Consider the following 11,979-nt stretch of genomic DNA (forward strand, 5'->3'; position numbering starts at 1 on the left):
AGACCTTAGTGGTCCCTAATACTGTATCTGAAGTCTCTTTTATATAGAACTTAGTGGTCCCCTAATACTGTATCTGAAAGTTGTAATCGGTGCATCTCTAGATAGAAGTACTAGATAGAAGAACACACTTACCACACAGGCCTGAGTAACAGAGTAGGTGAGCAGAACGAGGAAGACACACAGCACGGTTCGGATCTGGATGGTGAGGCAGCCTGGTTGGCACTAAAACCAAAGAAAAGAAAAGGGGAGGTCGGAAAAGAGAACGAGTGAGAAAATGAAGCACCTGTTTATCTACTTCAATAGCATTTTGGACACATCATTAGCCCGGAGTGGAGATGAAATGAGTGCATTTTGTTGTGTGGCTCATTACGTACGGGCCTATTAGAGGAGCCGCTTAAAGGATATGATGACAGCTCAATGTAGCATGACACCACAGTGTCATATAGAGGGTAGAGGGCCACTCCAGTCTGACCGGCAATTATGCAGTGGTGAAAAGGTATACAGGCCTTTTACTTAATTAAAAATAGCAATACACAGTGTGAAAGTACTCGTTAATGTCCAACACTCAAAATGTTACTTATCTGTAATTTAAGTATTCTATCTTGCAATTTTGAGTTTAAATTAAGAATGTGGTTAGCTTCATTGAACTTAAAAAAAGTCCACTACAGATGCACACTTTCTTACTCAGAATGTGATTTATTTGATGTTAAATGTAACACGAATATTTAAGGTGTGTTTGTATGATGGAAAAAAAATTATTGTAAAGTGTAGCCTACTTGATAGTGAATTTTTTTACAAAATTAAAGCAACATTAGAGAATTTTTTTTGTCACTTAAAATAATGTTTGTTTCAGTGGTTTATCAACTCGTAACAAGGTGGACGGCACTTCTGCATTTGCTTTGCGGCTCTCTGCCTGTTATAACCGTGCTATGCAAGTTTGCCAGGTCGGGTAGCGGATCTGTAGTTCCACTTCCAACCTGTAGGAGGACCGAAGCTGGAAAGGTTCTCTAGGGTTGCTTTCAGTTGGTGTCACGTAACCTAGTAAGCGCTACTTAATTTATGAATATATTTGTATTAACTTATGGGGTTTTACAGTGTGTTCTTATTTACATATTGAAAGTAAAAGTACTCATTGTGCACAACGTATATCATTCAACCTGGATTATGATTATTGATGCATGTGCAGCACTTAATGTTGCAGCTGGTAAAGGTGGAGCTGATATTATTTTACATACGGCCGGGTGGGTCATCCATACTAACAATCATCATTCATTTTATAAAAGTATTTAACATTTTATAATCTTGATCTGCAAAGTAATAGTCTTTAGTTAATATTTAGTGCATTCCATCTTCTTTACGGATCTTTTCATTCTAAACAGATGTAATTTACATGTTTTTTAATGTATCATATTTTTGTTTTTATGACTTGCAATTTGAGGCCCGTTGGTTATTTTTGGAGCATTTCACTGCCTCCTCCTCCATCATTTCTTTTTTTACTTTTGAGTCTGACCTTCTCAGCGCCACCTTTCCCTCTTTTTTTTTGGCTTTCCATCATTAGACTCACCCACTGTCTGTTAACGGTACCAATAGACTTCCAAATGTGAAAAGGAAAATAAAAGGTGTTTGATTTTGGTTTTTATGTCATAGGCCGACCAGGGCTATGCAATTTGGGTAGGGGCTGCTTACTGATCTATATATGATCTTTATTTCTGATAATCCTAGACATGGTTGTGACCTGCACTTTGTTAGTGTGTTAGGGCTGCTGCAGCCGCTGTACAGGTTGAGCAGACGCTGCACAGTTTGACCAAGCGCACACAGATGCTGTTGCTAAGAACTTGAAATGTATCACTATAATCACCGCCGCGGCCTCAATATACTATCGGCCCACCGGGGCCGGGGACCCTCCCGATTGCTACTCCGCTACTGCGTACTTGCAAGCCAGGAGTCAGGTTTCTTAGCAGCATCCCGGAGGAGGATGAGGTCTTGGAGTCTTACCTGAACGCCAGTGAGATGCAGGTACATGACACAGGCGGCGTGGAAACACACACACAGCACCAGCAGCAACAGCACCAGCATCCCCCTGAGAGAGGAGAGACCAGTGTGAGAATGGGCTATCCCACTTTTCCACCGACAGCAGTGAAAACACCTTCCTTTTTTTAATTGTCTCGAGCAAGATCGATCCAATTACTCTACGTGGTGTGTGTGTGTGTGTGTGTGTGTGTGTGTGTGTTGTACGTACTGTGGGATCATTAGCAAATAGATAAGGCCAAACAGAGCGGCGAGTATCAGAGAGACAACCACTGCACCGATGAAATGGTCGTCAGACACCTGATGGTACTGAGAAAGAACAAAACAAAGAGAAAATGTCAACATAAGAAGGATTTATTCATCCATCTTTTCAGATGTTTATCTGTGTTAAGGTAGGACCAGGTCAAATGTCCTTTTCCATGGGGAATCCTTACCCCGCTTTCACACCTATTGCACAAGTGTGAAGTCGTTATTAGACAGTTATTTTTAATGTAGTGTGTGGTGTTGTGGGATCATCCCTATGTTTCCAGGGTCCTATGTTCCCAGGGCATGTGTCTCTTGATATAAACAAACATTGTGTGTGATTGGTAAGGGTTATCTTTGCAGTTCAAATTGCATGTTAGATATACATTTAGCCTCTGTGGAAATATCATTGCCAAAAGTCAAGAAAACTGTCTTGCCTGCATGTCTGAAAGCGTATTGAGGAGTATAACACCAGTAGGCTATAAGCTGTGGGTGATTTCAACATATTGACCCAGGGAAACATACAGGGAGCATTTGACCTAGAGAAAAACATTGCTGAGAACATAAGACATTGGGGTGTCACATTGGGGACACAGAGGACATTGAGCTGGGAAACATGCAGTAAGACCCCGGGAACACAGCTACCCGCCTGTTTATTTTGTGCATCTCTGATTTTGCAAAAGGAAACTCCACTCTTTGATCCTACCGAGGGCCTGGTAATCCGTTTCAAGCATGGCTGAATGTGGATGCGGTTTATATTGACTGTACGTCCTTTTCAATTCAATTCAATTCAATTCAATTCAATTTTATTTATAGTATCAATTCATAACAAGAGTTATCTCAAGACACTATACAGATAGACCACACTCCAGAATTTACAAGGACCCAACAGTTCCAGTAGTCTCCTCCAGAGCAAGCAACAGTGCGACAGTGGCGAGGAAAAACTTCCTTTTAGGCAGAAACCTCGGTCAGACCCAGGCTCTTGGTAGGCGGTGTCTGACGGGCCGGTTGGGGTTGGAATGAAGAGTGGCAATACCAAAAATAGACAAAAACTACTAGACTACTTTTGTAGTCCGTTACATCCTCACGAACAAGCTTGCAAGCTTGTTTGGTCTGAAAGAAAGATTAGGTGTTTCCAGGCTTGTTGGGTAACAGAATTCCTTCAGACTGTTCTGGCTGTGGGTGTCCTTACAGTTTGACATGCCCAACAATTGACCTGAAATGGCACCATATCCTGTAGAGGCTCACTCTTCTATATCTGAGCCACATTAACCCTCAGGGTGGGCTTACTATGGGAGAAGTTCATTTCACCTGCTCACATCCATCTTCTACTTCTGGTTGGTACCCAAAGCCTCTAAAACACAGGTGATATCTGTAGTGAAGATGAAGCTTTACTTTTGGACTCGCCCTCAAGTATGCACCACCTGGGAGAGCTAATTCCAGCTGCTGTTCTCACGCTCCATCTTACCCTTGTGAACAAGACGTGGAGAAACGTAACTTCATTTGGGTCAGCATTGTTTTTATGCTGCTTAAGTTCAGATCTCACTACACGACAGTGACGTTATTCTTTTATTTCTACATAAAATAACATTACATTAATCCAGATTATTCAGATGGATATGAAGCAATCAATCTGATTCCTGGTCCACAAAAAGAGAGCTCTAGAGATCTGATGTGCGGTAAGATCAATACTTCTGAGACCACGATGTGCCTTGGTCCCTACCAGCATCCTTTGAAAGAAATCTTCCTACTGTAGTCGCGTGGGAGTAAATAAACACTAAGTTGAGTCTCAATTTGTTTCTGCTGGTGGCATTTTCCTGAAGGATGAGACGTCTAAAATAATTTTTTACTGGGTGTAGGGTTATGGTTCTTCTGCTTTAAGTTTGAATGTCTAGATTACACACACAAACACAAACACCCATCCCTGTTCTGTGTCTCCTTTATTTCTCTACCCACGCACACACGGGAGAAAGATATCACGTGTGCAGCTCAGACGTTCCCAAATCATTATCTGCACCCCCTCCTGAGAGGGTGGGTGGATTCCACACACACACACACACACACAAATCATAGACAACAGGCGTGGGAGAGAGGGAGAAACGAGGGGAAAAGAATTAGAGACTGTGTAGGGATTGTATGTGAGAGAAGGGGGAGGAGGGGTAGGGCTGCAGTCACGAAGCATGTTACCTTATGTGTGGTGAGGAAAGAATGTATCGGTTACATTTTGTAAATGTAAAGTTGCTGGCTTCTATGCAAATTGTGTGCGTGTGCGCTTACCCGGCGCTCCCTGTCTCTGCTCGTGTAGAACAGGGTGACGTAGTTGAGGTCTGTTGTGTCGGACTCGGTCTGCCGTGCTTCGATGAGCCGCCCGATGTAGCGGTTGACTCGTGTTCCTGGCGAGTGCTGCACGGTGGTGTTGGAAAAGGAGGTTCGACTCCTCAGCTTCTCCGATGCAGTACGCAGGGCTCTCCGCTGTCAGACACCAAGGAGACAACACAATCAGTCTCTGCAGACGCCTTTTTCTTAATGTGTTAAAGTTGACTGGTGTGGAGGGGAATACCAATGCACTTTGTGATTTTATTATAACTTTGCAAACATCAAGATGGGAACTAGATGAAAAGTCAGCACCCATGCTGGCCTGGCCCTGTGAGGCTGCAATGCTCGTTATACACAGGAAAATAATTGTTTGATGAAATACAGACAGAAAACTCTGAACCTCATTACCACTAGCTGGGAAGGAAAATATCAGGTTTGAAAAGCGCTGTTCCATTTAAATTCACTGATGAAAGCAATAGTATGCTCTTTATTTACTCATGTTGGCACAAAATGGTGATTACTGTATGCATTTTAATCTGGGCTCATTTCCCATCATTTCTCTCTCTCTCTCTCTCTTTCTCTCTCTCTCTCTCTCTCTCTCTCTCTCTCTCTCTCTCTCTCTCTCTCTCTCTCTCTCTCTCTCTCTCTCTCTCTCGCGCTCTCTCTCTCTCTCTCTCTCTGGTTTGGTCTATCTGTAAAGTGTCCTGAGATAACTTCCTATAATTTAACACAATAAATGCAATTAAATTGACTTAAAAACAGCCAATATATACACACATTACTACTGTTGAAAAATGCCTGCAAAAGTTTGTAAATAACCCACTTTTTTTGGACAAAGGTTACCCCCCCCCCTTATTTTTCCTATTTCCTACATTGCACAGCTTAAGTTTTGCCTCGAATAGAAACAGGTCTATTTGGGCCGCCACTTTCAACAGCCACACTATGATGAGTAGCCACATTCACCAGGAAGTGGCAGTTGTGAATGATAATAAATCAGTACTGATTAGAATAATTTATCATCCATTGCATGATTAAATATTCTTTTGCCCTGATACTTTTGAAGTGTCATAAATCCATTATTAAGTTTTGCTGTGACACAATGCTAGGATTTTGGCTACTTGAATAATCATGTAACAATATGGCTAATGCTATTAGAGGAGATGATACCAGGTTGTGGGTGATTACCAGCTGTCATAATGCATAATGATGGGCCGAGTTCACACAGTTGGGCAGATTACGGCTAGCAGGCTATTTCTGACAGGCAGACCGTGGGATGCAACGGTACCAGTTGTCAAGCACCAACAGCCCGCTGTCATTGGATCACTGCTGCTTTGAAGCAAATACACTCACAAAGATGAAGAGAAACGTGCAATCACGCTCAAATTAATGCTCATATTCACATGCAAATATTATGCACACACAAATTCAGCGAGCGTACGAGCAGTGAGTTTTCATCAAAAGTTGCTCAGCATATCTTTTCCAATGGCTGACTGTTCAACACGTAGCTGTATTTCAGGCATGATCCCAAAATCTGTATGCAGATTTGATCACAAAGGGGCGTACAAACCCATTAAAAGGATTTCTCTTGCTACGTAACCCACACATATTTATGCACCGTATATATATATATATATATATATATATATATATATATATATATATATATATATTCTGTACAGTAGTGGTACACACATGCATGCAACTATGAGCCAAGTGATGATGCTCTGTGAGATGAGTCTTCCTGTTGAACACCTTGTCATCATCGTCGCAGCTCATGACGTTGGAGAAGGGGATCTCGGCCTTGAACATCTTCCTACAGTGCATCAGCTGCACCAGCAGGTAGCACACCGTCTTGAACTTCATCCTCTTGGCTGGTTTGATGTCTGACAGAATAAGACCGGGAAAGATCTGGAAAAGAGGACAAAGATGATGAGATGAACAGGTAAGAAAGAAAGATCTACTGAGAGGTACAGAAACCCCTAAGGTTTCATTGAGCAATTTACCTTAGACGAAGTCAGACAAAATTGCCTCGACAGTTAAAGACATTAAGGGTGGCATTGATTTATGAAAAATAAGGCGGATGAAATATTGAGATATGAGGTTTCTGTCCAACAGCAACAATACACAACATCAGTGCATGTGTCTGACTTTAATAATTGATTATGTAAAACGTCATCTTAAGAAGTAGAGAAATGCATATTGAGCCGGAGTGCGCAACACTTTTCTTACTTTCAAGAATGTTGTATGGCATCACGTATTGTTAGGCATGTTAGCAAATGTAGGCCTATATTTAACATGGTAACGTGCTAAGTTAGCATTGACTTGAAACTACAGCTGAAGCTGATTCAGTAATCTAAAATTAGTTTTAGAGGTACTTTTTAAACTAAGAACTTTAACAAGTGTTGAAATCTTGGTCTTTTTATGGTGCTAAATGATGAATAAAACAATGCAAGTTAGTTTCAAATATCATGTCACCACGCTGTATTGATTTTCACAAAAATTATCTTTAAAAGTCATCGTTTCCAACCACTTGAACCTGCAATCTTCCAGTGTATTATTCCTAAAACCATAATGCAGTTTCCTTCATAATAAAAGCTGAGAAAAACAACTGCTTTACATCCAGTCAAGGATGGGAGGAAAAGGATGAAGAGAGCTCAAATGTTAAGTGTTTTTGGAGGATTGTGTCATTCATGGAACTAAAGTAGGCTTGAGTTGGATTTTTGCAGTAATGTGTGAAAGTGCAACGTTAATAAACCTGGATGTGTGTGGGTGTGCGTGCAAGCGCTTAAAAATACTATAGCTTTGGATTTAAAATGCTAGTAGACACACACAAACTCTCACTCAGCTGTGGTGCACATCTACAGTAAGCAAGGTAGGGATACTAGCCGTGTGTACGCCAGCACGGCCTGCCTCCCTCTCTACAGTAAGTAAGAAAAATGACTGTTGCATACTTTACGTCTGTGTGATGGCACGATGAAAAATGTCTCTATGTGATGCTTCTGAAGGAAGGCATGTCTCTCGTGGCCGAAGCCTGGCTCCACCTCGTAGTCTCCATTCAAACACTCCAGGGTGGTCCTGGTGAGGTGCACCTTGCTGAGAGCACAAACGGAGCAGAGGACGCAAGCCAGTTAGTGATCAAAAGTCTGACATGAAGGTCTCAAATCATTATCTCCACCTCCCCCCATTATTTTCAACCATCCTAATAGCCTCTCAGCTTGCTAAGAATTCTTCACAGCAAAGACATTTTCGTTTCGACTCATTTAACAAGTCTTAAAATTGTATTACTACTATGAGGTGACCTCATTTCACAGCTTTTCTAATGCAAATCAGCTTGTTACTGTACATGACTTTTCCCTGAATGAAGTATTAATTCAATATGAGTGCTCTGCCTTGTATTTTTAGCTACCGTCCTTAAAAAATAAATTCATGAAACTGCATCAAAGAGAAATAATTAAATCCTGATAACTTTTAAGGACCGACTATGCGATGAGAAAGGGATTTTATCCTTTGCCTATTATTACAAACTGCATTAAAAGACCAAAAGCAGCAATTAATTAAATCTACTAACACGTTCTGACTCATATAGCGTACTAAAGGGATAGTTCATCCCTTTAGTACGCTTCATAGCTTTTATAAGTGGTGTTGTATGAGGGACTAATCCATGTTCAGTGTTATCTGCACATCTTGCATCCACAGCTATTCATTCTTGTATCTTTTTGGGCCCTCCTCACATGAGGGCCTTGGGTACTAAGTCCCCTTCCCCCCACCAGTCCGATGTCCCTGGGAGTACTGTCACAGAAGGCAGCAGCTAAAAGCATTTTAGACGCCTAAAAATAGGACTGTCTTAAAAAAATAAATAGCCGTTTAAGTATTTACTTTTAGAATATTTTCACCGCTTTAACTTGCCATCGAGCCCTTTTTGACAGAGAACTGAAGCCGTTATCGCTGCTCTCTTTAAAGCTACCAGACTCCTTTTGACAAAACCAGTAAATTTCCCTTGCAGAACACAGGAGTTGCTGGTCTACTGCTGCCTCGATTGGTTAGTTTATGTTGTTGTGTGACTTTGGTGAATCCCAAATCACACAATAACACAAATAAACTAACCACTTTAGGCAGCTTTTGTGCTTCTGTAGTTTTTGAAAAACATTTCTGGCTGAAGGTAAACAGACGATACATTCTTTTTTGTCTTTTCCGTGGATTTGTTATATACAGAATGCATTTTTACTTGTTTTTATGAATATGATAAAATGATGTCAGGCTGATCCTTTATAGGAGCATTTGACAAAAATATTGTGTTCCTGTCGTACATATGCAGAAAGAACACATTTCCCCATCTGTTAGTACTGTGATCGGATGCACACATCATAGGGCTGTGTGTGTGTGTGTGTGTGTTTGTGTGAGTGTGTGTGTGTGTGTCCAGTGTAAGAGTCAGCACTGACCCAGGCAGCCCTCCGGCCTCCATCATGTTTGCAAGTGTGACATCGTTTGACCACACATCATACTGCCACTTCCTAAGGCCCAGCACGCCACACAGCACCCGTCCTGTGTGGAGACCAACACGCATGTTCAAATCCACCTCCGTCGCCTCCACCACCGACCTGCAGGGGATTGAGGGGGGTAGAAGATTAAACTCTAAAATTGTTGAAACAAAACCAAAGAAAATGTAACCTCCACCGAGTAGCTGAGATTAAAAACATGAACTGTTTTATCACTCGGGTTCCTAATCCGTAACCTCTATGCTAGCATGCTACGGTTAGCCAGCTCGTCTCGGCTAGTGACGTAGAAAGCTGTGAAGATTTTGAACAGCTCACCCGGAGACTGAAGGCAGAGGACATTTAGAAACCCTATTTCACTCAAAACAGCATGGATGTTTGTTTTTTCGTTAAGTTTGTAGTCGTGTGAAAGCACCAAAATAACAACCCAAATCCCAGAAAAACTGATTTTGTTTTCATAATATGGGCACTTTAATGCCTAGCTTGAGATAATCACTCTCTAAGTAGTTTCTGTTTTACTTTTTCCCTTCCTCTTTGAAGATATTATGTGGGTGTAAAGCTCTCCTTTATAATTGAAAATATATTAATTTTAGTCCAGGTTGTAGATCTCCAGGCCTGCTGACTTTTACTAGAAAGATACATTGCAACTTTGTTCTGATCCAATGTAAAGAACTCTATAATGCACCCTCAAAGTTATAACTACACTTGAAGTTATGTGTGCGGACCGCCTTCACATCCACGTGCTGTGGTGCAGGAGATGTAGTCGGAATTTTACTCTCCAGTAAACCACTACACAAAGCTCCTCTTCACCAGTGAAAGGTCATCCACTTCAGACAATGTTTGTGTGTATGTTTACAGGGTGGCGCGAAAGAAAAAGCGGTCTGCCCATCAGGCTAAAGGAGGGATTTCATACACACACACACACACAAACTGACACACACACACACACAGACACACACAGAGGAATGAGTGTGTAAGGCTGCACCTGTCTTCTGAGATAAAGGACTCCTGCAGCAGCATCCATCCACTCAGACAGCATACAGAGCAGAACATGACAGGCGGGGGCTCACACAAGGAATTTAAGTTTTGTGTGTGTGTGTGTGGGGGGGGGGGGGTTAGGAATCCATTTGATCACAAATGGACGTACAAGGTTCAGTGCTCACACAAGGAATTGAGGTTGTGTGTGTGTGTGTGTGTGTGCATGTATCACTTCCTGTCCTATGCTCACTTCAGGTATAAGCGGATCCAAATCTCTCTTAAAAATACATTTGATTTATGACTTATACACTCAAAGACAGCATGCAGCAAAAAATGAAATGTATCATAATAAGAACAAATTCGTTTTAAACATAATTTCATGTGTGTCAGTGTGTGTGTGTGTGTGTGTGTGTGCGTGCGTGCGTGCATGCCCGTGCGTGTGTCACTTACGCAATCGTGTCAATCATGTCCAGTCCCATCTCCACACAGCAGTGGGCGTGGTCTGCCTTAGGTTGAGTCAGTCCTGACACACAGTAGTAACAGTCCCCCAGTATCTTTATCCGCCTGCAGTGATTCTCCTACAGAAAGACACAAAGAGACAGATTATTATCTGGAGCAACCTTCAGTAGTCCACAACGTTAATACTAGAGAGATGTGTTTCCGTTTGTTACGATGACAATTCATGAAAAAGAGTGGCGGCCGCTGGCAGCGTGGCTCTCAGGATGCAAACGTCAGTCTGTCGGCCAATCCACCACTTTGGTCGTGATTGAAATCTCTATCGAACTATCAAATGGATTGTTCTGAAATCGTAAAACATTATACCAGCTTGAAATAACCATGTTAGCATTATGACATTAGCATTTAGCTAAAGCATCACAGTGCCTGAACACAGCCTCAAACAGCTACTAGCATGTATACTTTGAGTCTTGATTTCAACAGTGGACGTAATAGTCCATCATATATAGCGGGATCCAATTCTCTGGATCTGGATCACAGATTTAACAAGCTCCTAATGCTCCACCACACATGACTTATTATACGAGGATCATTGCTATTTTTAAACCTATTCTGCTGCCAATGAAAAGCTAAACTCGATGACTCCAAATAGTTTCTCTTAAGAAAGAAGCTAAAGTAATGATGTAGACCCTTTATACATACTAAGACGCTTAAAATCAAGAAAGACTGTACTTTTACTCCTGGTAAATGAGCGCTACATGAGATCTGAATGTACACAAAAACTGCATGGCTGCTTAGGCTGCATCTCTGTTAATGTAAAATCACGTGTGTGTGCTTGTGCAACCATGTGTGTGTTTGCAGTTGAGGCAAACTCTAATTGCTCCAACATGCTCTTGAAGTAGAATCCCTCCCACACATTCCCAGACAGATCAGCTATTTGTCACAGTGCACATTGTGCCCAAACTCCGCCACGATGACACAAACACGATGACACAAAGACCAAAACACACCTTTACAACACATGAACACGCACACACCAACACACCTGCAGAAAAGCACAAACAGCAGCGTGGTTACTTGCAGACGTACTGTACAGGTACTTTGGTTCAGTTGCACACAGTGTTTGTGTTTGGCCCTGTATCACTCACAGTCATCAGGAAATTGTAATGGCACAAAGCTAAGCCTGCAGGCAGCTTCTGAGTGACAAACACACACACACACACACATGCGCACACACTTAAATACTGAGGATTCATGACAACTGCAGGGAGAGAGGCGGAGATGAGAAGACAGGAGACGGGGTGCTCTGGTTTTCTGCTCACGGGAGCAGAAATATTCTGGCGTGGGAGGATATGAGACTTCAGAACGTGGATGATTATCCCAGCGCTAGGAAGAGAGTGTGTGTGTGTGTGTGTGTGTGTGTGTGTGTGTGTGTGTGTGTGTGTGTGTGTGTGTGTGTGTGTGT

General features: G+C 42.0%; 1 protein-coding gene and 1 long non-coding RNA gene across 2 annotated transcripts in view; one reads left to right on the forward strand and one right to left on the reverse strand.

The window, feature by feature from the left end:
- The window catches only part of LOC117950827 (adenylate cyclase type 1-like), a 42,979-nt gene that overhangs the window by 16,604 nt on the left and 14,396 nt on the right, over positions 1-11,979 (reverse strand). Inside the window, exons 5-12 of the mRNA XM_034882173.1 lie at positions 10,509-10,636; positions 9,027-9,185; positions 7,539-7,680; positions 6,340-6,495; positions 4,549-4,743; positions 2,240-2,337; positions 1,996-2,080; positions 133-222 (exon numbers count right to left, since the gene is read on the reverse strand). Of these exons, the coding sequence (XP_034738064.1) occupies positions 133-222; positions 1,996-2,080; positions 2,240-2,337; positions 4,549-4,743; positions 6,340-6,495; positions 7,539-7,680; positions 9,027-9,185; positions 10,509-10,636 (1,053 nt within the window). The remainder of the gene's footprint in view (positions 1-132; positions 223-1,995; positions 2,081-2,239; positions 2,338-4,548; positions 4,744-6,339; positions 6,496-7,538; positions 7,681-9,026; positions 9,186-10,508; positions 10,637-11,979) is intronic.
- The window catches only part of LOC117950828, an 18,384-nt gene continuing 8,342 nt past the window's right edge, over positions 1,938-11,979 (forward strand). The window contains exons 1-3 of the long non-coding RNA XR_004657990.1: positions 1,938-1,949; positions 4,582-4,587; positions 7,327-7,332. This is a non-coding gene — a long non-coding RNA (uncharacterized LOC117950828). The remainder of the gene's footprint in view (positions 1,950-4,581; positions 4,588-7,326; positions 7,333-11,979) is intronic.

Source organism: Etheostoma cragini, chromosome 9 (genome assembly GCF_013103735.1).
Source record: "Etheostoma cragini isolate CJK2018 chromosome 9, CSU_Ecrag_1.0, whole genome shotgun sequence".
NCBI lineage: Eukaryota > Metazoa > Chordata > Actinopteri > Perciformes > Percidae > Etheostoma > Etheostoma cragini.